General features: G+C 37.8%; 3 protein-coding genes across 6 annotated transcripts; all 3 read left to right on the top strand.

The window, feature by feature from the left end:
• The first annotated feature begins 871 nt into the window (after window positions 1-871).
• Window positions 872-12,531, top strand: LOC135605306 (choline/ethanolaminephosphotransferase 1-like). 2 transcript variants are annotated; one of them, XM_065095235.1, is made up of 20 exons: window positions 872-1,036; window positions 1,140-1,276; window positions 2,042-2,051; window positions 2,145-2,195; window positions 3,506-3,583; window positions 4,840-4,915; window positions 5,001-5,023; window positions 5,113-5,213; window positions 6,216-6,310; window positions 6,465-6,533; window positions 7,780-7,849; window positions 9,079-9,142; window positions 9,214-9,254; window positions 9,353-9,437; window positions 10,951-11,013; window positions 11,242-11,300; window positions 11,417-11,469; window positions 11,776-11,848; window positions 11,932-11,977; window positions 12,073-12,531. In XM_065095235.1, exons 1-19 carry the CDS (start codon window positions 875-877, stop codon window positions 11,951-11,953), a joined length of 1,332 nt encoding a protein of 443 aa, XP_064951307.1. In that variant the 5' UTR covers window positions 872-874; the 3' UTR covers window positions 11,954-11,977; window positions 12,073-12,531. The 2 variants fall into 2 exon arrangements, with proteins under 2 accessions (XP_064951307.1, XP_064951308.1); XM_065095236.1 differs by lacking the exons at window positions 872-1,036; window positions 2,042-2,051 and having other exon boundaries at window positions 1,147-1,276.
• A 2,800-nt stretch (window positions 12,532-15,331) lies between these two features.
• LOC103970062 (probable serine/threonine-protein kinase At1g54610) lies at window positions 15,332-23,290 on the top strand. 3 transcript variants are annotated; one of them, XM_065095225.1, is made up of 7 exons: window positions 15,332-15,930; window positions 16,034-16,318; window positions 16,406-16,723; window positions 18,816-19,043; window positions 19,740-19,840; window positions 20,266-20,386; window positions 20,504-22,478. In XM_065095225.1, exons 1-7 carry the CDS (start codon window positions 15,529-15,531, stop codon window positions 20,603-20,605), a joined length of 1,557 nt encoding a protein of 518 aa, XP_064951297.1. In that variant the 5' UTR covers window positions 15,332-15,528; the 3' UTR covers window positions 20,606-22,478. The 3 variants fall into 3 exon arrangements, with proteins under 3 accessions (XP_064951297.1, XP_009381974.2, XP_009381981.2); XM_009383699.3 differs by lacking the exon at window positions 20,504-22,478 and adding an exon at window positions 22,504-23,290 and having other exon boundaries at window positions 15,333-15,930; XM_009383706.3 differs by lacking the exon at window positions 20,504-22,478 and adding an exon at window positions 22,507-23,290 and having other exon boundaries at window positions 15,334-15,930.
• Window positions 23,291-25,959: 2,669 nt separating this feature from the next.
• On the top strand, window positions 25,960-26,615 carry LOC103970051 (putative glutaredoxin-C14). Its single transcript, XM_009383688.3, has one exon. The coding sequence runs from the start codon at window positions 26,030-26,032 to the stop codon at window positions 26,339-26,341; it is 312 nt and encodes a 103-aa protein (XP_009381963.1). The 5' UTR covers window positions 25,960-26,029; the 3' UTR covers window positions 26,342-26,615.
• Window positions 26,616-27,085: the final 470 nt, after the last annotated feature.

The raw sequence follows: 27,085 nt of genomic DNA, 5'->3' as shown, positions 1-27,085 counted from the left end.
TCTTGTGCAGCAGCTGATGTCACGTGAGTCTTATCGTAATTATTATTATTATTATTATTATTATTATTATTATTATTAATTTTTGACTCATCCATACGTGAGGAGAAAGAACGATCGATTAAAAAAAAAATAAAATTAATAATTTAAATACGAAGAGAGAATTGAGATTAATAAAAAAAATCTACATTAATTTCTCAATTGAGAATGCCATCCGATATATAAAAAAACTAATTATGGAAGATTTTTTCGATAAATCGCAGAAGATTGAACAGAAGGAACATAATTAATGAGGCAACAATGCATGCATGTCATTGTCAGGCATCTCAATCGCCTTCACCGACCTGCGTGAGGATAATAAAAGCCTTTCCACAATGTCCATGATGTGGACTCGAATGGACTCCCGCGAATCAATTCCATTTATTCGCATCAAACGCCACCTTTCTCATCCCTCTTTGGGTTGTCAGAATTCGAGTTGGGATTTAAGTAGAGTCCGGCTCGCCTGTCTCGGACTCACCACCCACCAGGGAATTTAAGAGGGTGAACGAGTGGCCAATGAGAAGCCGAGGGCGGAAGCCTGTGGAGACTTTCCCTGTACCCTGAATCCCTCGACGCAGGAAATCCTACCCTCCGCACGCTACGAGGTTGGTACAGTGGACGGTCTATTTTTTATTCATCAATTTTCGTACGCCCTGCGGCATTATAATGTTATCATATTTCTTTATTGTTTCCGCCACTTCTCGCTCTTGTTTCGCTTCTTTCCCAATCTTTCGGCCACCCCCTTCTTAGGGCGTAAGCAACGAAAGGAAAGAAGATCCAAGCCTAGCCTATCTCTGCGGTTCCCCGGTCGCCCGATCCGCGTCCAAGGTGCCATTCGATGTTCAAACCCATGCTTTCTCTTTTGATCCGACCCGTCCTCGATCTCATCGGCTATTTCTATGTTATCTTTCGATCTTCGCATTCTGTATTGGGTTCGACCGTTGTTCTTGCTTCCTGCGGTGCCTGCTTTTGTAGGGATTGCGCAAGAGCTGGCAGCTTGGTTAATCACCTTTTCAAAATGTCATCTTGTTTCGAGTTTCTGGATTGTTTTATTATTGATGCGATCTGGTATATAGGTTGAATCTTTCTGTGCTAAATGGCAGATGGGATACATCGGCCACCATGGGGTGGCGACGTTGCACAAGTACAAGTACAGCGGCGTGGACCACTCGCTAGTCGCTAAGTACATCTTGCAGCCGTTCTGGAGCCGCAGCGTCACGCTTTTCCCTCTTTGGATGCCGTATGTTCTCTTCGCCAACTCTAATTAGTTCTCTCGGGCTGCTGCTCATTTTATTTATATGCATATACCTTAACTGGTCTGTGAGTGTTCCTCGGTTAGTATATCAAGAACTATGCATGTTTTCGTTGTATCTTTTGGAATTGTGTTGTCCATCCGATGTGTTAGGAGTTGTTATTGGATCGAACAGAAGTTTCCCTCTTTTGTGATGTGATGCCATTGCCATCAAGGTACCATTTTAAGTCTGCTTTACACCTTTAGTAACCTTGGGCCTGTCTTGCTAAACTTTATTTGCTTGGTAAGTTTTTATATCTTAAATACAAAATCCAGCAAGATAGATGCACTTTGTTGTGATATTCTGATGAAACCTCGTCTCTAGATGCCTTGGTTCGTTGGATATTATTCGATATTTTGTTCTATTACTGTTTGAATAGCAACTCCATCTTACTAGAACATCGGGTTAAAATATAAGCAACTAACTAAACAGCAGTAGCATGTGGAATGGATATTACTGGTAAAGAGCCAAAACCTGTGCATGCTTTGCAATAATATTCATATTGTTCAAACATATAGCAGAATATTGTCCAGTAGAGGTTGTTTCTCTTAGTTTAAAGGATGGCATGCATCTTACTAGATTATTGTACATTTCTTGCTAACTCACAAGTGACACATGTTATTGCATCGTTGCAATTGTTATGCATCTTTTCTAGGATACCACTGACACATTTTCTTTTATTTTTACCTTTGCATGTTGATATGCATTTCCAGACCAAACATGGTAAGAAGACAGTCACTCTGCTTTTTTTTGTCACCTTCTTTGTGATCGTCTCATCATTGTCGAAGGGCTGCAATGCTGTTGCTTGTTCTGCAGATCACTCTTACAGGATTTATGTTTCTGATGGTATCCGCATATCTTGGCTATGTAAGTAGTTGTATCGGAACTTGCCTCGGATTTTTCTGTGCTTTATGTTCCTTGAATCTTTTAGCTTCCACCAGCTGTTCTTATTCTTTTTCGACTTTGCTATGAGATATTGCCCTCAGTGGAATCTAGTAATCTAAACCATGACGTGTGATGTTGCAATGAAGAAATCAGGGTATGAACCGGTTACAACAGGACAAAGATTAAAGGTTTTTCTTTTTCTTACAGATACTGAATACCTAATTGGAATTTAGGTCGCTTTACTACTTGTTCAACACAGGTCTCTGTTATGCTTGTCTAAACAGGACTGAGGTTCAAAACACACCAACGAGTTCACGTTCACAGAGAGACTGTTTACTACGTGTTATTTGCAAAAGAATAAGATGGTGGTCATTTTGACAAGTTCAGATGTTTCATGAGTTGGAAAGAAACTAGAGAAATGACACATTGATTAGACCTGGAAAATCTTAGCATTTTGGCTCAGTTCGTTTCATTTTAGTTTGTTTTGCTTCTGAAAGTTCTCACTTGCTTCTTGAAATTTTGCAAATTTAGTTAATTGGATCAATGGTATCCACAACACTCGATCAAAATTCAGTCATGTTCATGTGTCATGTGAACACAGAAGAAAACTTAACCTATTATAGTACTCTTGTCAGATACTAAGACGATAAGTGTTTCTTTCTTTGCCATTCAACAAGACTGTTGAACATCAGTATGTTGTGTAATAAAAGTTGTGATCGATTTAGCACAACAAGTTTTCTGAAAAATGAGGTTGTTAATTGGACTATTCATTATCTCGTTACGTACTTCGGCAACTTTAAGATAAGGGTGAAACAGTTAGAACATTCTAGGTTCTAGCTTCAAGCTGACAGCAAAAGTTTGGATTTATATTGTTATTAAGATTTTCCATATGGAACTTCCGAGTGCTGATTTTGCATCTCATTTCTTATATTACTAGTTTGTCGATTGGTTTACCTTGCTGAGTAGAGAGAGTAGTTTTTCATTTGGGGATTCTAATTGGTTTCTTCTTAAATCTGTTCATCTTTATCACGGATGACATTTGGCTTTGTGCATTATCTGGTAGCTGCACTGTATATAGCCATTTATTGCTTACTAGCATCCGATTCTGTTGTCCACAGAAACATGCTTCAATATTGAATTATGCTATATGTTTTGCTTGTAACACATGCTCTGGATGTTAACATAGATCTTTTGCCTTATTCAGCTTACACATCGTTTATGATTGTTTGTAGATCAATATCTTTTCCTTTTAAATTTTGCATCTTTTACATGTTTGCGTCTATTCTTCACAGGTATATTCGCCCCATCTTGATACAGCTCCACCAAGATGGGTCCACCTTGCTCATGGATTGCTTCTCTTTTTATACCAGGTTTGTTCAAGAATTTCTCAACCTTTTTCTAAAATGTGTATGCATTTCTCGAATTCTGCTATTGCTTAGTAGAAAATAAGAAATGTCAGTTAATAAGCTGGTTTGAAGTATTTGGTCTTCAAATTTTACTGGTGATTCGATGAGTAGAATTGGATTAAAATGTTAGTGTGCCGAAATGTTTAACATACTCATCCTTGAATTCAACATATATGAATATGAATTTCTTTATTTTCCTTTTATATGAGACATCTTTCATATGAGACACATTGCATTAGGTGTGCCAGAGCAACCAAGCGAAAAAAATGGGGATGATTGAAAGTAGAATTATAATTGAGAAAAAGATGGATTTCTGTGACATCTCCATTGTATTCATCCAGAAACTATCCCATGGTCACATACGTTACATTTGGCTGGCTTGGTTTACCAATTTGCTTGATGGTTCGGCCCAAAAAATTGGATACAAGTTGGTTCCAAAAAACTGGTTGAGAATTTTCTATACTGGGCCTTGGGAAGGTTGAAAATTCAGATCTTTCGTGGAGTTTTCTCACTTTGATAATTGGAGGATTTCTTTTTCTTTTTTTACGAATGTTTCTTTTTCTGTGTTGTATCTTCATTTTGTATTGGATGTTGAATTTGTATGTGCCTGTACCCTTTATCTTGGGAAGGTTGTCACCTTTGATTGCACTTTTGGTTTTTTGAGATTTGTATAACTTGACAATCGCGAAGCTCCAGATATTGCCATATTGCTCATTGCAAAATGACTAATATATGTTTTTGAACTTTTCAATGTTGGAATGGTTTGCCACTTGATTGTACAGTCAATTAATAAATTAAGCACTTCTAAAAAATAATTGGTGGTAAAAGAAAAATTAAGCTTATCAGGTGCAGGTTTCCAACCCTTTCTCAGTTGATGCCAATTTGTTGGCCATCAGTAACTTATGAAAGGGGCCTGCAGTGAGAACTAAAATGCCACTTCAGGTATATAGGACTTTTATTATCAAAATATCTGCAATTAACATGCTTCAGTGAATTGTGAAACCCACCGTCTATGGTTGTCTGCAATAGTCATTTTTCAACTAGTGCCAATGGTCTTTTTTGGTTTCTGTCTGTTCATGCATTGGTTATAGTGGAAACTTGACGTCATATAGTATAAACAAGTTAGGTGAAACTTTTACATCTATAGGCAAATCTCTTTCTTAAAATAATAACTTACTTGATTTAACTAATGCCTCCTGATTCAATGATGTGTTCTCCAGACTTTTGATGCTGTTGATGGTAAACAAGCTAGGCGTACGAATTCATCCAGTCCTTTGGGTGAACTTTTCGATCATGGTAATTTTTTTTTCTTAAGAATCTACCTTTGTCCTTGTTTATAAGTTATACTCATCTCCTGATACCTGAGACTCTGTGATCACAGGATGCGATGCGCTTGCATGTGCTGTATGTCCACTCATCTTGTCCTCTTTTATTGCCTTGTTTTCCTGATACTTTGTTGTTACTTATGATATTGGTTTCCTACTTTTAATCAGTTCGAAGCCATGGCCTTTGGGAGCACTGCACTGTGTGGTAGGAACACTTTTTGGTTTTGGGTAATTGCAGCAATTCCATTTTACCTTGCAACGTGGGAACAGTAAGTTCTTCAAAGGTTCTCATATTCGTCATTGGACTTTAACTATTTCCTTTTGCTTTATATAATAAGTAAGCTTTTATATAGTACATTTGAGAAAAAAGGCTTCTAGCTTGATCCCCATCTGGATTCTTGTAATGTTTTTCCACGGTCAATTATTCCTATGGTGGGAGCATGCCTTAGAAAGCGGATCTAGATGTTGTTGCCAATGTTTTTCCCTCCCTCCTTTTTCTAGTACTTTCTGGGGCAGCTTATCATTTGATTCTCTATGCTTCTATTTACGGAAGGCTTTACCATGATATAGCAGCCATATTGAATGATGCACACCAGTCTGGTTATGGACTGCCAGGTTTTTAAGAGTATCGCTTAATATTAGTTGATTGATATAAACTATAGAGATTTTGGTCCGAACTGTATTAATATATCAACTAGTTTCAGTTGAAAACTGTGGTTCCTGGCTCTTAATGCATTGGACTGGTTCAAAGATTGGCTGATCCCTGCTCAATAATTTAAAGCCTGAGATAAGTAATCTTGTATCCCTAATTATTTGACCTTCCTTGTCTCAAGCTCGATGTGACAGCTGAAAAAAGCAGATGAATAGTAAGAGAAGGCTGGTGGCAATTTTTAAACAATTAATGGAAAAAAGGAAGCACAATAAGAAAAGGAAGAGGAAAATCACTATATTTTCTAACCATTTTCCCTCTTCAACCTGTTTCTAACAGCAGCCAGTATCATTCACCATAGAGAGAATACCAGCTTTGAATGTTTGTAACTTATAGATCAGGTATATAGGGGACCGATTTATCTGTTGTAATAAGTTACTGTTGGTCTTCGCTGACCATATTTAAACTAAAAGTTTTAATTCTTTATTTCTAACTACTTTTTGGAATGTTGTTCCCCATAACTGTTGATATTTTCTTCTATTCTTTACTGGAACAATAGTTTAATAGGTTTAACTTTGGTAGTTCTATTTGCATTTATTAACACTTCTTGTAACTTTTCCAGCTTCTTTACCAATACACTTATTCTTCCAATAATTAATGGACCTACAGAAGGCCTCATGCTAATCTATGTTTGTCACTGGCTGACATTCTTTTTGGGTATGTGAACTTTGAGTTCCTTTTACATATAATTGAAAGAAATGATTTTTCTTTTTTCCTTTTTTCAGTTTATTGTCAAATATTTTTAATATGGTGTACATATTTCTTTCTCTAAAGACTCTAAACTGATGTGTTTTTTGTGTTCTTTATCCAGGAGCTGAATGGTGGGCACAGGATTTCAGGAAGTCAATCCCTTTTTTAGGTTGGGTGCCATTAATTCCTGGTAATGTAGTCTGACACTAAGACTTCTTAAAAGCTGTTGTTTTTGGCATTTTGATAACAAAATGCCATGCCTTGAATCCTGCACTTTATAAACTGACATTGCCACTGTTGAACAATTGAGTTTATGGTTCTACTGCCATTTGGATACATCTTTCTATTTCTAGTTACCGTAATGCTTCATTGACTATTGTACATGTAATGGACCCTGTTGAGTTACTTCGAAGTTTTACTCCAGTTCTTTTCATTACTCAGTTTGTATAGACTGGAACAAGGGTTTACGTACACTGAATAATGATGCATTAAGGCAAAGATTGAGAATTGGATGGAGGAATAAATAAATGGCTTTTCATGAAAGGACCTATAGTTTCAGCAATCAATCAATAAAATTTGATTGTCATAGCTGAGGCTAAGGCCTTGCAGTAGCTGTGCTAAACTAATGTGATATAAACCAGAGTTAATAATCTCTCAGCTAATATTTGTGATAAATCATTTGAATTCAGCGATTATCCCATGATCACATAGATTGAGGATAAGACAAATGTATAATAGGTCTAGTCAGTTATACTTAAAATGACTGTTAAATAGGAATCGGTAACAAGAATAACTATAGTATCTAATGAAAAAAATGTCAGTGTCGGAAATTAGAGACAAACTGATATACAATCTGAGAGAACAAGACCTTTGTTTCTTCCTGTCTCCAGTTCTGTTCCATGTTTTCCATTTTTTTGTTAATTAATGCTGAGGCCTACTTGCTCCTTTTTGAGTCTTTGCAGTAGGATATCTACGCATACAATTTAGTCATTTGAAGATTCAACCACCAAATATTTCAACCTTCAATCAATTGAAGACTATGGCTGAAACAAAAATAAGCTACCATTGGGAAATATTCCCAACTATTCGGTATCCTTTGTGTTTGCAGCATTAGACACCTATAGAATGAACAACCATCAATAAGAGCAGGATGCTTTAGATTTGTCAACACCACCTTACTATTGGAAGGCGGGTAGAGCATGTGCTATCTTTAACATCTACTGATGTTTGCGAGCAGTTCGATGAGAAAAGGGTAACAAGGTTGAGATAGGAAACTCAATCTATCTCTTTATTCTAAGCATCTTAGTCTTTAATATCCACTTCATTCTTTTTTTCCAATCAATCCAGTCAATTTTTGGTGCTTTATGTATATATCATGGCATGCAGAATTGCCCAGTGTGAATTAATATTTTTTCGTTATTTATTGATTTTACCAGAGATCCCAGTATATAGTGTTGTGCTATTTATGATGATTGCTTTTGGTGTGATTCCAACTATTGCTTCCAAGTAAGTTTTCTTTTTATCATTCCTTTCTCAGTTTTTCAGTCTGGTTTTCTGCTTGTAGCTGAGTTTAGTTGCATGTACAAAAGCAGACTTAATTTAGGGTCTGTATTAAGGCTGATTTTAGCTGTTAGTGTGGTTTCTTGAGGTCTCTTAATTGAATCAGCTTATTCGTTTTACAGAAAATAATGCAGACGGGAACAGTTGCTTAACCTTCTTTTTTTTTAATCTAAATAAGAATCTAAATATGATAAGAAAACTCTTTTTTTTTCCTCTTCTTTTTTGTCCTTTTGTTTTTATTGTTGACAAAACCTACAGTCCATCAGATAATAACAGATCCTGTGTTGGAGATGAGCTTTCGGGCCTGTATGGGCCACTAACCTGGTGTCTTGAGAATTCTGGTGAAATAGCCCAATCCTAGAGTGCTGAATTGTGTCCTGAGCTGCAGCAGTTATCTGAGACCCTATGTCACAGTTGAATAGCACCATAAGTGAGATGTAAATTCGTGAAACAATAAAAGATATCTGCATTGTAATTTACCAAAAAGAAATGGTAAATTACTGGCTTGCGGCTGGGGTGTAATTTACCAAAAAGAAATGAAACAATAAATGTTTGCATTCATGAACATTAAGGTAGTTTAGATGGATTGAGGAAAATCTGTTTTAGATTCTTTGAACATGTCTAAAGGTGAATTTTAATTTAAATGCATCTTTAAGACAAGATGAGCCAATTTGGACCAGAGGTATAGGAGAGGTGAAGGAAGAGAGATACACTGACCTGTAAAACAAGATAAATCAATTTTCATTAGTGGTGTGAGGACAAAGCTTCATAAAACAATATAAGTATATATATGATGACTCTTAATTTCACTAGTAATATTGTCTTCAGCATAGCTCAAATGCCAAAAATGATTAACATGTAGCTGGTCCTATATAGTTGGTGGTTTTGAAGTCTTTTGGTTATCTGCTTGTATTTTCAATAGATAAATCTACTGAAAGAACTGTTTCTCAATTCTTTTATCTTTTTTCATGCTCCTTATTCCATACTTGGTGGAGGCCTTTTCTCTTCCAGTATCCCTCAAAATATTTTGCTAATATGATGTATTCTTGTGAATTTAAAATAAGCTGCTTTTGTACCTTGTGCTAATATGATGTATCCTTACTCCAAAGATTCTGCTTTTGTGGCCTCTTGTGCTGTTTAACGGCTGTAACATTAATAAGATGCCTCATTTGCAGCATCAGCAATGTCCACAAGGTTGTCAAAGCGAGAAGAGGAAGCATGATATTGGCATTAGCAATGGTAAGTCATATAATGTCAAATCTACATATATGTTGCAAGATTTCTCAAAACGAACATTCTCATTTTTGCAGCTATTTCCTTTTGGCGTGCTTTTGGCTGGAGTTCTTATCTGGTTTGTGTTTAAAAATAATTGCTTGCACACTTTGTTTTCATGATGTAGTAGTTGACTTGAAAAGAACATTTTTGTAAAGTATCATTCTATCGTTGCAGGTCATATCTATCTCCTTCAGACATTATGCACAGTCACCCTCATTTGCTTATAATTGGAACTGGATTTGCATTTGGGTTTCTTGTTGTAAGCTCGCTAACCTTTTGCATATCTAGAAGTGTCTTGTATTTTTGTTTCTGTACAAATATCAATAGATTATGAGCAGTTCGTTAATTATCTTTTATGATATTTATAAGTTCTATATTAGAGTTTTGTTTAATCAGTCGTTTTCTTTGTGACCCCTTTCTGATGAGTTCACATGGATGCTTGATTATCTCAGTCCAGCTTTTGTTGGTCGCTCTTTTTCTTAAAATAAAATTAGATATATAATCTTTGTTGCTTCTGAAATTTCCTAGAGAAAAAGTTTCACAGTAGGATTAGGTTCTTCTCTGAGCTGATTGCAACCTTTTTATGTTGATTCATGTGAGCTTTGGATCTTACTTTCTGATTGTATTCTTTCTTTGTCCATACGAATATGTCAAAAAAATATCATGTGTGCATCTAATCTGTGTAGTCTATTCTTAACAACATGGCTATGGTGAGTCATTTACTTGGTTCATTTATTGAAAAGCAGAACTATCAAAGCGGCATGCTTCTAGTTACTTTTTGCTTCATTTATCTATTCTCAACTTATCTTCAGAATAGTGATTACCAGGGTTTGTCTCTTTTTCTTCTTGAGGGAAGTGGCAATTGAGTGAAAACATCTTTTTCCTTGTTGGAACTTGTATTGTTAGTTTCTTTTTTTGGTTATTGTATTTTATTGGAGAAATGAGGATGATAGTTAGTCTCGTGTATTGCATGCAAATGAGATGACCAGTGTGCTTCAATTCTACAGGTGCAAATGTGTATATTCAGTTTCTTGTATGCCTGTCCCACTCAATGCAGAAGATTCAAGATAATTGGTGATTTTTTTGACATTTAGTTGCCATGGTCAATCAGTCATTAGGGAGAACCTCATCATGGTAAAAGATGGAAATGTGTGTTTCTAATGTGTCATTGGAGGACTATAGTTTCACAAGGGTACCTCGTGTTGACTGGTTGCTGGCACGATACCTTGTCAAGCAGTGGTGCACTTTCTGGCACTATGCAAGAAGAAAAACAAAGGAAATAAATATGAGATGAAGAGGGGAAGAAACAGAATGGTTAGCTTTAGCAACATGATGGAAAGAATTTACACAAATGTTGAAGTCTTTTTTTTTCTTAGGTGAAATTTCTATATGAATATAGAATTTGCAACAGGAAACAACATGGAACCATTTCATGACACAACGTTTTCCATTTTATAATAAAGTGATTTCTCTAGTGGTGCAACTGGTCAAGATAGTATTGTTATTTTCCCTTTAACCATCATATCTACTGCTCAATGCAAAGTGTTAGGACAATACAATTTCGATACAAATGCATCTCCACCATTTCTTTTTTCTATGTTAGTATAATTTGTGCTGTAGAAATTCTTGTTCATGTTTTAAATGGTTCTTGACTTGTGTCTTATACAGACTTCCATGAATTTTGCAATTTTTTTCCTCTGCAATTTCTGGTATCGCAAAGCTTTGCTCCTGTTTGTATTTAAAGCATGAAGTTCTAATAAATTCTTTGACAGGGAAGGATGATTCTCGCGCACCTCTGCGATGAACCCAAGGGTTTAAAAACTGGAATGTGCATGGTATTTATCTTACATGTGAATCGATGTTGCTGCATCTTAGCTATCATTTTGGTCTTCATTTTCCTGTTTCATATATCATGCACCTCATTTCTTCTATGATCGTTGTAATTCTGATAACAATTCCTGGAATTGTACTTAACTATCTGCAAGTAGATTTTTTTTAAAACTTATTTGCATGTGCTTGGAAAATATCATGGAAATATTGACATGGTATGTCTCTTTCAACAGTCTCTATTGTTTCTTCCCCTTGCCATTGCGAATGCTCTCACTGCCAGACTTAATGATGGGTATGTTTATCCTTGAGAAAATTTAAATTTTGAACATTTATTTGCTTGATGTTAGAAACAGCCAAATAGTTTCCTTCTGGCCTGAGATTATCATTCTGTCTTGTCTTTTGCTGCAGAGTTCCTCTTATTGATGAGCGTCTAATTCTCATTCTGTATTGTCTATTCACAGGTAATTTGGTTTGTGTTTTTCTTACTTGTTAATGACTTTTATAGAGTTGAGCAGCTGTTCATCTTCTCTTTGCTTCCTGCTTTGTTTCTTGGTTTATGAAGAAAAATGAAAAACTTCTTTTTTGCTGTGCTATTGAATATGTTTGTCTTCCATCAAGTGATGAGCATGTAATAACTGGGGTCTCTACTGTTACCGGTTACATATATGACTTTTTGTCTTATGTTCAGTTAATATTTTCAGATGTCGTAAATTGGTGCTATTTAATTCTTCTGACTATTCAGCCTCATGCATTTCTTTTTTGAACAGTGTTGCTTTATCTGCATTTTGCAACATCCGTCATCCATGAGATCACAAATGCACTGGGCATTTACTGCTTCAGGTTTGATACACTTCCCTCTTGATGATACTTGTGCATTAATAGTTCTCAAAACAGACTTTTTATTGTGTATCATTGGACAACAGGATAACCAGGAAAGAAGCTTAAAGAATTTCTCACATGCTGTTTGGGGTACATGTTCAACGTATTCGACAATGTTTTACTTTACATAATTTACATCATGATATTTCCCTTCTCACGTTTCATCTTCTTTGCTGGGATTTTAGGTGAAAGCAAAGCAATATGATTAGGTACAATTCAAAAACACTATCACTGTTATCAAGTTTGCCAACAGAACATGGAGTTTTATCAGATGATGATCACCAGCAATTGCACGCTCATCAATCGAGAATGCGGATGTTATTCTGACAACATTTGGAGTAGGAAAACAGATATATTGAAAGGGCAAAGAGATCTGATGCAGATGCAAAGCAAGATTTTTTGGTCAATGATGCCTTGCTGTACTTAAAGAATACATGGATTGAGTTTCTTGCTGATTGAACACAGATTGATGTGGCCCTATTGTTAAGGATTTGGTGTGAGAAGTTTTGTTGGTTAAAGTTGAAATATGGTCAAAATGGGCAATGTTGTTTACTTTGGCAGACATGTTATTTTTCCAGTGGAATTTTGACCATCTGAACTTATGCTGAATGGTGAATTGGTCGACAGCAGGCTTTGTTTAGGTATATTTCTTGTTTTCTAGAACTGGTAAAAAAAATATTCTATCATAATTTTGATAGTTGTAACAAAATGTTTTTTTTTTTGGGAATTTTGAACACTATCTTTAATGTCAAAAACTATTGTCGGATTCTATAAGTTCCCTAATGTTCTGAAAGCATGGCTTGTGGGTCCCACACAAAATCAAAGCTCATCGAGACAACACATCACCCCGGCAAGCTTCACGGGCGATCCGGTCGTGGACGATTGCGAACACTTCCACGTATGCGTAGTTCGACTTCGTCCTGTGCGGGTTGAGAGCACGGACCGGCGTCATTCGATCTCGTTTTGGTCACAGAAAGCGGGAGCGGAAAGAAAGAGGGGATGATCCAGAGACTAGCCTGTTACGACGACGAAGGTACTATCTATCCCCTCTTCTCCATGCTTTCCGCGTTTCTTCCTTGTCCTGCATCGATCTTGATTCCGTAACCTATATGACGATAAATGCCATCAACATCGGTCCTTTCTCGAGAAAACGAAGAGGAGAGTGCCCAATTAAAACTCGAATTGGGAGGAACGGGAAAGGGGCATCTGCGGCGGAATCGAGATCGAGGAGCACTTGCTTCGGGCGAAAGCTAGGGTTTTTGGAGGCCGAGCAGAGGAATGGGGGGCGGAGTCTTCTCGGAGACCGGGGAGACGCCGTCACGACCCCGCCAAAGCCTGGAGAATATATCGGAGCCGACATAGGATGATTATATAACGCTCGGACGGTTATTTCGGTTATATTATCAACCCTTTATTGAATTTTAGGAGTAAAATGCTGATAATTACGTGAACACAATTAATTCAATTTAACGGACCATAAAATTGATCGTTGGCCAAAAAAGACATACAATAACAAGTACTAATAGTTTTAAGCAATTTGGACTAGTTTGATAGGATCAGAGTCCGGATCGTATAAAGATGTTATCAATTATTCGATTTCATGAAAAAACCACCCAATAACTTTATATGAATATTTTTATATTATATAACATATAATTAAAGATATATGAGTAAATGTTGTATGTATTCTCAATATTTTTTCCCGTCGATTTTTTGTATTGATTATGACATTATCTTTCTTATCATTAGCACCATTTTATTATATTCGGAAAAAATGATTATTTAAATAGTGATGAAGCTGATTGGTCATAATTCTTATTTTTTAATCAAGGAATTGAATTTCACATTCCATCTCTGAACAATTCCTCTCAATTCCGTCTAATATATCAATCAGCTATAATATAAAAAAAAGTATAAAAAATAATTAAAATGTTAATGATATGCCTCAATATAATATGACTAAAATATGAGTATTGCGTGTTGGTAATCGATTGGACAGCTATAAAACATTGTATACATCATGATAATTATATCCATGATTCTTATAATGTCACAACTACCGTCATCACGACAGTTGGCTTACATACGATGTAACGATTTCAAACAACATTATATATATATTATATATTATATTATAGCAAACATCAAACTTTTTATTATGATTGAGAAAATAGTATGATGTTAGAAGAGAGAAAAATGGCTTGGTGGAATGACCCAAGATGGCTGGAGCAGATGAGTCGAGGTGTTACAAGTAGAGTCACATCAGGGGAGCCACATAAAGATGAACACAGCAACACAGTCAGATAAAAGTTCATTTCACATCTCCTCCCCTGTGGTAGTAGCACTCCCATCTTCTTGCGGAAGTGGGCATGTCCTTGTTTGGGTTGCTTCAGTTCTTGCAGAGGCAGTCACTGTGTGCATGAGAGCATCCATGGAAGCTTTGGAGTGCTGTGTGTCTGACTGAGAGATCTTGTTGTTGGGTTGAACTTTTGACTGCACAGACAGAAACATCCAAGTGGATGAGTCCAAAAGCTCTTTGTGATAGCATCCATCTGTGTTGCTTCCACCCTGTTTTAGTCTGCAGTGATTGATTGATACATGGTCTTTTATGAAGCATTGGAAGTGGACAACTGCGAGACTGATGTCAAGAAATCACATGAAAGACGAAGCTTCGCTTCAAATTTTGATATATTTTTTAACCTCAAATGAAGCCGGTCAAAGAAAGAAAAATGTTTGACTGATCAAATTCTTACAAATCAATTTGGATCTTTATAAGATTAAATTTGAGGGTATTAAGTTCAAAATTAGGTCAACTTTGATAAGAGACTTGTTAACTCGTTTTAGAACTAGACAGTATAAGGTTTTTAAGTTCAAATAAATTATGATTTACCATATACACCAAGTGTTACGAAATTTATTTGATTGGATTATAAGATATTTGAAAAAGTATAAATCATAGATGGTGTCTCACATATGGATTTAAATTTTTGGATACAATAGCGATGAAAAAAAAAAATAAAAGAATTATATATATATATATATATATATATATATATATATCCCCAATCAATTCAAATGAAAGCTGGAGGTTTCCACCGAGTCAACTCCAGTTCCCGCGAGTCAATGTATTCCACGTCAGCTGCGCCAGGTAAGCTGTTCCGTGGACCCACGGCCAGCCTCAAAAGGCCTTTCCTTTGACCTTCGCCTTGATGGTGCTATTCCGAGGCGAGATCTACTCAGTCGTATGAGTCAAACCTTCGTCTCCTCTAAGTAGTATCAGTCAAACCTGAATCGACTCTAATCTTCACCGTTGCTCGTCGCCTGTGACAGTCTCTCCCTCTCTCTCTCAGTCACATCGCCTTCCGTTGCGCGGAACAGCTTACCGCATGGTATCCCCTCACCGCCAATGCCTTCCTTTTTTAACGGCCGTCTCGTCTCACAAGCTCGCATCTTTTTATCCGCGTACAACAACAACAACAACGAATTAGCGAGGGGAGAAGCGCCGCGCCCCAACCCTAATCCAGGACTCTTCCGTTGCCGGAGCTTCGATTCACCCCCCGCCGATCCCGCCCGGGGTTCCCCTCCTATCTTCCCTCCGGGTGACGGCGGCGGCGGCGGCGGCGGCGGTGATGAGCTGAGCCATGGGCTGTATCCTCGCCAAAGAGGCCTCCCCCTCGCCCAACCGCTCCTCCCTCGGCCAGCGGCGGCGGGAGAAGGTGGGCACTGCCGCTCCCGTTGGATCCGGTAGCAAGTCCCAGGCCTCCCTCTCCAGGATAGAGACCGCCGTCGATGCCGCCCCGACCAACACCACCGCCACCGTCGCAGAGGTTCCCGATCGACAGGAGAACGCGAAACGGCCGGAGGGACAACCTCCGGGGCGGCGCAGGCGGCAGAGGCTCGAGCCCAGGCTTAGCAAACCTCCTGGCCACGTCCACGGCGAGCAGGTGGCCGCAGGGTGGCCCTCCTGGCTCTCCAATGTTGCCGGGGAGGCCATCAATGGATGGACGCCCCGCCGTGCTGATACCTTTGAGAAGATCGACAAGGCAAGCTTCCACCTTTAGTTCGGCATTCACCAGTTGCTGCCTGTTGTAGTGGCCTTTGCATCTATAACCGAGTTTGTTGTTATTGTTGTTGTTGGTGATTTAGATCGGTCAAGGGACCTACAGTAATGTTTACAAGGCTAGGGACATGTTGACGGGCAAAATCGTGGCTTTGAAGAAGGTCAGATTTGATAATATGGAGCCAGAGAGTGTGAAATTTATGGCAAGAGAGATCCTTATTCTACGGCGGTTGGATCACCCCAATGTGGTGAAACTGGAAGGTTTAGTGACATCCAGAATGTCTTGTAGCTTATATTTAGTGTTCGAGTATATGGAGCATGACCTTGCTGGTCTTGCTGCGAGTCCCACGATCAACTTTACCGAGCCTCAGGTTAGATTTTCATGACATATCCAGTTTATTCACCTCTTCAAAGTATGATCTTTCTTGAGATGTATATCTAACATTGTGTTTGAGCAGGTGAAGTGTTATATGCGGCAGTTATTGTTAGGATTGGAGCACTGTCACAATAATGGTGTGCTACATCGAGACATTAAGGGTTCTAATCTCCTAATTGATAATGAGGGGTTACTTAAGATTGCGGACTTTGGCTTGGCTACAACTTTTGATCCTGACCACAAGCAACCGATGACTAGCCGGGTGGTTACTCTTTGGTACCGAGCACCAGAGCTTCTCTTGGGAGCCACTGACTATGGTGTGGGTATAGATCTTTGGAGTGCAGGCTGCATTTTAGCAGAGTTGTTGGCCAGAAAGCCTATTATGCCTGGGAGGACCGAGGTAACATGTCTTGTTAACTCTATGGTGTACAATATCCAAAATTTCCACACTGTAAATAGACCCACAACCTCTGATGAAGTTGGAAACCATAAAATGTGTTGATTGTTTCCACCTTTCCTAACCTTTTGCTGAATATCATTGCTGCTACAGAAAGATAATTAATATTGGAAACATATAATATACTGTATCAGAAATTAAGTTGTATTATTCACACACATAACAATAAATGATTTAGCTCTATTGTGCTAAAAGATGCATGTATGGAAGTGATAATATACATCATGATGCTCGATGATGACAAATAATATAAAAGGAAGAAGACCACACAACAGATATCCTCATGAGAGTATATTTCTTGTATGGCATCTGCTGAAATCAGCTTTGTAATAGTTTTACTAAAAGAAGGTCTGATAATGATAAACAGATATGTGCTTGGGGAAAAAGTCCTGGAAAATTTAGAATGGTTGACATAAGAAAGGCACCAGGTGTAGGTGTTATGGAGGTGCTCAATGCAGTTTTGAAGGTAAGATTCTGAAAGTAGTTCAAGTTGATAATTGGTTTATATTTTGAGAAGAGGAAATGCAGACAACACAATTGATAAGGCATGCTGTAAGATTGAGGTCAGTTAGATACGTCTGATTGTTGCCCAAGCCTCTAAAATAGTTTAGGTTTAGGTTACAATAGAAAGGAGATTACACACACTTCATTGCAGCTTGACTAAGCTGCAATGAACATAGCATGAAATATGTGGACAGATGCTACAAGGATTTGTCAATATACAAGGCAATGAAAGACAAGGAATCAGTGGAAGTACATCCTCAAAGAATGATGTCTAGCTTATACTTGTGAACAATGGATTCAGTTTAAATATCACTTTATGCAAAATTGTTGTTCCTGCCAACTGATCCTTCGAAACAGTTTTTGCTTTTTATTTAGTGAAGAAGAAAGTGTTGATGTGACGTATCTGGTTCATTGTAACTCAATCGATTATTAGTTGGCATCACTCACATTTTAAAATATATTTCCCTTGTATGAAGTTGCAAGAGGGGGGGGGGGGGGGGCTTGGTACAACGTTAAGGTTGTTCCTTTGCGACATGGGAGACCAAGATTCGAGTCACAGAAAATTCATTTTTTAAGATTTTGCTATCATCAATGCCACATTTGTATGGTGTTATCTGGCTGTGCTGCACAGATTATTTTACATTTTGGAAGCAAACTCAGTCTCAGTAGGATTACATAGGCTTTCTTATCAATCTCAAGAGGAATATATTGGCTTCTAAGTTGGATTGGTTTCTAAAAGCATTTTTTTATTGTTTCTAGTGTAATGTTCTCTGTGAAAACCTCATTGACATTATTGATCTGTTAGAAAAAGTGAGCTTACAATTTTGGGCTTAACCTCAATATGTCTGTACATTTAATCAATCCTTTATTGGATTTTGCTTGAGCTTTCTCTTACTTCTATGTAACTTTAGTTGTAGGAAGATGGTATCAATAGTCTTTCAGATGCTATGGCTTGGTATACAATGTTCGAACAGAACCAAATGTGTCAGATCATCATGTCAAAGATTGAAGTGATAAGAGTTAAAACACTATCAACATGTGTACAATATACCTGACTGCTAAATGTTCCTTATTGTACTTGTTTGATTAGTATTTGAATTTATTCCACTAAGAGAGGCTTAGTGCACAAGGCTCTTGCCAATGCGAGGTTTAGGTTTGGGGATGGTCAATGTATGAAGTAGCGTGCCTTTGCAAGCAGAGAATCTGTTTTCATTACTCAATACTGGTCGCCCATAGCTCCACTTGTCCTTTAACGGCCAAGAATGTTTGAAGGTGATACATTGACCTAATTACTTTTTGTAAGTCCAACTCAAGGTGTTCATGCTGGTAAGTCCTACTCAAGGTATTCATGCATAGAGCAGATGCCGCATTATAAATTAATGTTGCTAGTTGAGGTAGTAACTGGACATTTTCAGGAGTCTAATTCGTTATACATATCCTACCACATTGGCACAACATTTTTGTTGTTTCTGAAAGGTTTCTATTTATCATGATTCATGAGTGCTGAGGTCTGAATGGTTTCATTTATCAGGTTGAGCAGCTGCATAAGATTTTCAAGCTTTGTGGCTCCCCTTCAGAGGATTACTGGAAGAAGTCAAAGTTGCCACATGCCACCATTTTTAAACCCCAGCAACCATACAAATGTTGCATAAAGGATACATTTAAGGATTTTCCACCATCATCAATGCCATTAGTCGAAACTCTTCTGGCAATTGATTCGGCTGAACGTTTAACTGCCACTGACGCACTAATAAGTGAAGTGAGTTTCGTATTATAAGCTTTTGATAAAAATGGATTTGTTAATACTAGTGATGGCCTGACCTTTTTTCTGTTATGAAGCACATTTCACATGTTATATATAATATTACAATTTTAGTTAGTTGCAACAACAAAGTTCCTTGAAAAGCATCTTCTCATGCTGTGGTTCAAATGTAAAATTTTAGTGTTGAAATTTGCAAATAAAACTATTTTATTTAAAGTCACATTCTCTTCAATGTTCTACTGTTTATGAATGTTTTGGAAGGAACATTTTGTGGCTTCTTGATTCCGTCCTGCTCATTCTTGATAGGTACGATTGTCTTATTCTGTTGTTGGTTGGTTGGACAAGAATAATTCATGCTTATGTAGAAATTTAATGAATCATGAATTATGCTTTACTTAAACTCTTAGTTCTACATGGTTTTTTGTCTTTAACTGTATTACACATAGTGGTAGTAGCTATAGGCAATGCTTCATGTTAAGGAAAACTGGACACTTGATTGCTAGATGATTGTGAAGATCATAAAGAAGACAGTATATTTACTGCAAATTTTGAACCTCTGCTCTAAAATTGTTCCATTGTGGGGATAAGGTTGGCATGTTCATTCATACATATGATATATGCAGCCTACTGCTTCCGTTATTTATTCATATTATGGATTATGATCAAGTTTATTACCTGTTTTGCCTTTTGTAGTTCTTTAATACTCCACCATATGCATGTGAGCCATCAAGCCTGCCAAAGTATCCTCCAAGCAAGGAGATGGATGCTAAACTGCGGGATGAAGAAACGAGAAGGTTTTTCGATCAACTTCCTGCCCTTGTTTTCAGTAAAATTGGTTCCATAAAGTTCCTGTTATAGCATTATTTTGGCTTAAGAATGATACGATCTTGTTTCTGATGCTTCAGAAATAATCTTATTTTGTAAATGTTTGAATATTCTTGTTCATAGTACATCAATGCACTAGGTAAGTAGTAGTCGACTTTTTAGATAATTCCTCTACCTTTTTCTTCGCATAGTCTGAAAATTAATTTTTTTACAAGTCATTTTTCACAAATTGCATCCTTTTAATGATGGATGCTTGTCTCCTCTGGTGGTTTTGGATGGACAGTTTGCAACTACATGGATGTTTGAGATGTAAATGGACTGTTAAGTGTTTTTTGGAATGATGAATTATCATTTCAAGTTTGTTCTATGTAATTAATGATCTCATTTTATGCAGGTTGAAAAATGGTGGTGGGAAAGCCAATGTCAATGGAACAAAGAAGACACGTGCACGTGATCGAACTACAAGGGCAGTTCCTGCCCCAGAGGCTAATGCTGAACTCCAAGTCAACATTGATGTATGTTCAACTGACTGTTACTTTTTACTACATCTTATTATAAAGTAAATGAAATTGATCTGCCATTTTGCTGAATATTTTGCTTGGCTATTGTTAGACCAATTTTTTCACTTGCAGAATATCATTACATATGGTCTGGAAATCCTTTTTCCATTATCGAGGACCATCTATTTTACTGATAGCAATGGACTCACTAACGTCCAGGATTTAAACAACTAGCATCCTACAGCCAAGGCAGGAGCTTCAGTGACCTCTTTTCTTTGGGGATACATGATATGGTGGGCTCTACAACAATTAGGAATTGATGAAAATAAGAAATAACTTGCATTGAAGTACTATTTTTAGAAGTTCAGCAATTTGAAAATAGTATATTGACAGAATGGAAGAGTTCAACAAGAATATATGAGAGTATGAGATGAGGTATAGGGTCTGAGGGATCCCAGATCAAAGAAAAAATTTCTCCTCACCAAAAGACGTGTAGATATTTTTGTTATATAAATGTTGAGAATAATCCAGACTCAGTCAGATGATTACTGATACTATTTATGTAGCACACTTTGAAAGTTATCAGCATGACTAATTTTTCTCTAGCAGATTTGTTTTTAAAGGAAATTGAAGAATCCTTTTTATACTCCAAATTTAGCAATTAAAATTTTTACTAAACATTGATACAAAAATTAAGTTTAAAACTATTTATTGCATCCTTAATCTTATCTTATTCGGTCTTAACCAAGGTTTGCAATTCTGCCTCATATGGTTTGCTTTGGGTGGTATTTACGTAGACCAGGATAAACTGGGTGGTTTGCTTGGTACAGGGTAGTATGGTCTCAGTACTGAACAGTTTATTTTTTTATTTTCACAATCTTTTTTCTAAAACTCTCTACATACTGGGTATGCTGATAGTCCGTAGGTACACTGGTATGACTGGTACGGTACTGTCCGAGCTTTAATCGTTACATGAAACTGGGAACATTGGTCTTAACTCTTAACCATTAATAAAGTCAAGCTAGTCTAATATTGTTTGAATAGATTAGCTTCTTAGTCATACCAAAAGCTATATTGATCTTGCTGGAGAACTATCCAGTTGATTTTCCATTTACACATTGAATCTTTAGATTTTTGCAGAGTGGGACAATAATCAAAATGAATATTTTGTATTTACTGCCTGTTATGTACTCAAATAATTTCACCAGTTATGTTCTTTAAACTGAACCTTAATGGAGCAAAATAGCAAGAAAAGATCCATGCCACTGACCTCAAATAATCGAGACATTACAGCTTGTTATTGTTGTGTTTTTATCATTTTGTTATATGTTTATAGGTAACTGATGAGCAAGTTCTGATGTTACAATGGTGCAAGGTTTCTGCTTAGAGGGGGCCACAGGGTATTTTCATTGTGTGTATATTGTGTAGTGTAGATATCTTTGTTGTTTCTGTTGTGTGCAGACTGTTAATCATGAACCCATAGGACATTCACAGAGATGATCCTCTTGTATGCTTATTTCTTTTGTTTCTTTTGCTTGTATGCATAATGTCTCCACCAATACTAGCTTTAGAGAGAACTAGTGTCTGCAAGCTTACCTTAAAATTGCAGATGTTGCATGACTCAAGCCCTTATCACCTAGACTGCAAAGAAAGAACGTTCCGTGACACCAAGACCCACCTTCTAGTTCTTTTACTTGTCAAGTATTACATAAGGCCAACATAAACAATACTAAGGTTATGAAAAATCTAGGTGCCTTTTGATCTCATAAAATATAACTGAAGGAAAAGGAAACATGAACAATAATAAGGGGATCCTGTTCAGTTCAAGAAGATGAACTTGTGGTCCTGACAGTTCTTCAAATAATAGGAATTTTTGTTCTCTGCCACTGGCATTTCATGCATTGTGAATGTCAACTAGTCCTCCTAAGGACTGCCAGTATTAATCTTAAATCATAGTATTGCGAACTTTCTCACTTGTTTTGGTAGTGGGATGTTTTTGTGTAGAAGAATCTATGTATGACTATCCTCCTAAGAGGCTGTTACTTATCATTAGTGTGTAGTTAGAGCTGTAACTTCTGTTGCCATGCAGCCTATGGGGATGTCTACTTAACATACATTCTTTTTGCAACTAGCAGAGGAGACGGCTGATCACGCATGCTAACGCAAAGAGTAAGAGTGAAAAGTTCCCACCACCACACCAGGATGGATCGCTTGGCTACCCATTAGAGTCCTCACATTATATGGATCCTGCATTTGATCCCCCAGAAGCTTCATTCAGCACTGTGTTTCCCTACCAGAAAGGGGGAATAACAGCATGGTCTGGACCACTGATCAATTCTGCTGCTGCAGGACACCCAAGAAGAAAGAAAAAATCTTCAGGCAATTCTCAGATGCCCACTAACTTAAAACAGCTTGCTGGTGCCAATGCTACCAAGGAAGCTCAGAAGGACAAGGACATTACTCAATTCAGATGAGACGTTGGTGTAGTTAGAAACCCTCTTATTTGGATGGAGAGGTAATGGTAGCTTCCTACACCTCCTTTCATTGTTTTTTCCTTCTCTATCTGTTAATTTTTTTGTATGGTGAGCCTTAAGACAGTGGGATGGAGAAGAGTCTGCCGATGGCGTGTATATTGTTTTTTTTTTTTTTTTTATGATTCCAGCACCAAGAAGAACTTAATTCTCTGGCTTAGGTTATTTGAGTCGAATAATTGTCTGGAGTCCTGGGATCCCAGCATCCATCTGTATTTTATTTATTCCATTGTGAATGGGCTTCTGCCCCATTGTCATTTTAGATTTCTGTTCAGTGTTGGTCAAAAAAATATGCTGTAAAATACACTGATTCATAAGCTGCAACAGCTTAGTTAGTATGAGTCTGAATCTAATTGCAAGGAAGTTAACATTTGAGCCTTTATTTGGATGACATCAAAGTCTCAAAATTCATAATTTTTGGATTCTTCATTACTAGTCAGTGAACATGTGGAATTTTAATGCATTTGTACTTTTCATCTTCTCTATAAATCACACAATCTTCATCAACTTCAGATGTGTGAGCTACACATGTATATTTTTCTCAACAAGGTTAGTAGAAACACTTTATGTATTTGCATTCCGGTGTTTGTGTGGCTCTGTGTGGCTCTCTCTCTCTCTCTCTCTCTCTCTCTCTCTCTTCTAATCCCAGGAATGTTCATCAGAATAATCTGTGAACAGAGGTTGATAGTAGATGATGACTGATGCTAAACACTAATTGGTTCCCATAACCACATCCTCATGCCTCTTCAGCAACACATCCTCAAGTCTTCTTCTCGCTCCCTTTTTCTCGGTTCGGTTCCATTTGGATGTGATGGAACAAGTAGCTATTCGTTCTGTTCCCCCTCTTTGATGAGATCAAAAGCAGCAGGAATCCTATCCTTCTGTTACCTGCAACAACTGCAAGTTTATTATTCGCTAGAATGGAAATCTAGAATAACAAGCTCGTCTGCAGATCACAAGAGCTAATCATTTCACAGAGAGAGAGAGAGAGAGAGAGAGAGAGTTCAGTGCTAGTAGCTCATGAACAACAGGACCAACACATGCAGTATGATCTCATCTGGCAAATAGTTTTCTAGTTAATACAAAATGTAGCTGCGAGGAGATGCAGTGAGCAAAAATGCTTTGAGAACTCATGAAGGTGGCATTCTAATATAGTGCTGTGTGAGACCTCAGAATGACCCTCTTTGGACTGTGAGCTTTCAGAATCACCTGAAGCAATGTTAATTAAACCCATCTGTTTCGGTTGAAGACAAGCTTCGAGCTTCTGTTTCTGGAATACTTGTCTCATCAACGCATGGCATGGATCACTTGTCAGAAACTGCGCATGTTGTTCCTCGACATGAATCTGCTTCACTCGCCATGCACACATGCGATGGAGCTCTGAACGATGGACACGTTCTCGACTTTGTTTCCTGCACAGATTCTGCATGGTCACTGAGTTCTGCAGGAAGGTGATTCCTGCACTACACATTTATCGTTTGACCAATTTGGATGGCATTCCATTTCCTTATATCCATCTAGATAAAACTTCCCACTTATTCACAGGAACACTATTCCATGACTCGGATTCCAAAGGATTAGATCATCCAAGCAACACAACCACATCGAAAGAGAGAATGAGAGTATCATATCTTCCAAAGGCAAAGGAGACAAGACAGAGGAAGAAGAGGAGGATAAGAGCATAATTATCCTTTTTCTTGAGAATTCCAGATGTATCCATGATGACACAATCTTCTCTATCCTTATCTCATTTAAACCCCAGTATAAATCATGTTGCACCAAGATATACCTTCACAGACTCTTAAAAGTAAAGATCCTCTCTTCTAAGGGCCATTCTTTTTGGCTCCTCATGTACTCAAAAGGTTACTAATCAGAACCTCTTGGAACAAACATTCTTATGCCTAATATCATATAATCAACATGTATTTATTTGTAGTCAATGAGCTGTGTGCTACAAAGCTATCTTCTTGTTCATCTCGGAAAACACACCATCCTAATGAAATCTCCAAACTGGGTTGTTTTTCTTGTCAAAGATATTAATTTAATCCAAAGATGAGTAGCGGGCAAATTTTAGAGATAGCAATGTAAACCAATGACCTGACGAGGTGAAGAATAATTTGTTTGCCATAATTGAATTATGAACCAGCTGATCTTGGAAGATCCCATATGGGAAGATGAATGAAATCACTTGGTCTAATGAGACTCTAGAATGCCAATGTATCGTCCTTTCCCTTGTCTGATCCCAATGCAACCTAAAACTGATTCCCCATTAATTGGATTGTAGAAGATCTATTTGTTTTGGTAAAACAAATGCAAGTTTCAATTGTTTTATCTCCATCTCCTCTTTTTCACTTTTATTTGGTTGGTGACTGGTGGCATAACAAAACTCAACTTCTTTCCTTTTTGTTTTTTTCATGGTCACTTTCTGCATGCATGTTAATTTACGAAGAGAATGTCTGTTTTCAGGCAAAGTAGATGAATGATCACTGAGCAAAGCATTGCTGATGAGGTGAGATGTTGCAGATGCACGCAGTCAGCCACAAGAATGGTGGCTCCTCATCGCCAAGGTTCATCCGGTTTCCTCTTTGCTGAGGCCATTCATCTCATGGATAAGGAGGAGGAGAAAGATCTGAGAGTTGTCCACGTTGCAACACCCACCCACAACCTGCTGTGCCCAACTCACCGCTGGAATCAACTGTCCCTTCATGTACAGGATGAGGATTCCACCAACGCGTATCTGATTCTGCCTGTCCCACGCTCTTCCAATCACCAACCATCGGATAATGTTACTCTGTGGGTTGACCTAAACAGATTATTATCGATCTCTAACAACAACATAAAACTTCTCCAGTGTTCTTTGGTTACGAAGTCAGCATAACAGTTGGTTGTCGGATGGCCTCCAAAAAATTCCCACAGCAGAAGAGGAACTTGGCGTTATCCAAACCACTACAGTACCGAGTGGCACAATGGTCACTGTCAATTCAATGATCAGAGGAGTCTTTTTGGAGTGCAAACGCTATACAAAGAACATTCTGGATTTTTTTTGGGCTCTATATAAGCAAATCTCTCTCTCTCTCTCTCTCAGACAGCCGCGCGCGCGCGTCTTCAGCAAACTACCACTATCGGAATGGAGAAGGTGATGAAGTTGGCATCTCAAAGAGCAGTTGTGGTCTTCAGTTTGAGCTCGTGCTGCATGTGCCACACCGTCAAGAGTCTCTTCCACGACCTCGGCGTCGACGCCGCCGTGCACGAGCTCGACGAGGATCCGAGGGGCAGAGAGATGGAGAAGGCTCTTGCCAAGCTTGTGGGGCGTAGTCCGCCGGTGCCGGTAGTGTTCATCGGCGGCAAACTGGTCGGATCTACGGACAGGATCATGTCACTGCACCTCGGTGGCAAATTGGTCCCTCTTCTTCGTGATGCAGGTGCTCTTTGGGTATAACCAGTGAACTCCTGCGCTCTGGTCTCATCAGACACACGTACACGACTCTTGTGATGCATCTCTCTCTCTCTCTTTACATTACCACATCATGTAAATCCAAAACATAAGACACTGTGTCTTCGTGTTGCTCAGGTGGATCGAACACCACTTTCTCAAGTATCACCCTACTCTTCTAATGCATCTATCTCTCTTTAGAATGTACCATGTAAATCCGAAACATAACACACTGTGTCTTCGTGTTGCTTAAGTGGATCGAACACCACTTTCTTAAGCAAAACCCTGTTCATCATTACCCATGTAAGAGGCTCCATTGCAGATCTTAATATGCTTACTATGTCATACTGAGATTGCTTTCTGGGGTTTGGTAGTGCTGTTCAAACCGGTTTGATTAAAGTAAGATAGGTCTAAAATTAGTTCAAAATCGATTCTATTGGGTATACTAAATTAATTGATTTTAAATAATTTAACAATTTATATATATTTTTAAATGAATCCCCGTATGGTTTGGTTTGGTTTGATTGAACTGTACCAAACTCTTGATTCTATGAAATTAAGCCTCTATCATTTATGAAATTATGATATTAAGATTGGATCAAATTAAACCTTTTGATTGATTTGATTAAACGATTTGAATTGATTAAGAGCTTAAGGTAATAGGAAGCAAACCGAATAATAGTTGAATCATTTATAATCTTCCAAATCAAACTATTAATGAATCGATTTGGTACCATTTGATTCAGTATA

The sequence above is a fragment of the Musa acuminata genome, chromosome BXJ2-2, assembly GCF_036884655.1.
Source record: "Musa acuminata AAA Group cultivar baxijiao chromosome BXJ2-2, Cavendish_Baxijiao_AAA, whole genome shotgun sequence".
NCBI lineage: Eukaryota > Viridiplantae > Streptophyta > Magnoliopsida > Zingiberales > Musaceae > Musa > Musa acuminata.
Note: the sequence above shows the minus strand (reverse complement) of the source record. Positions and strands in the feature narration are given on the sequence as shown.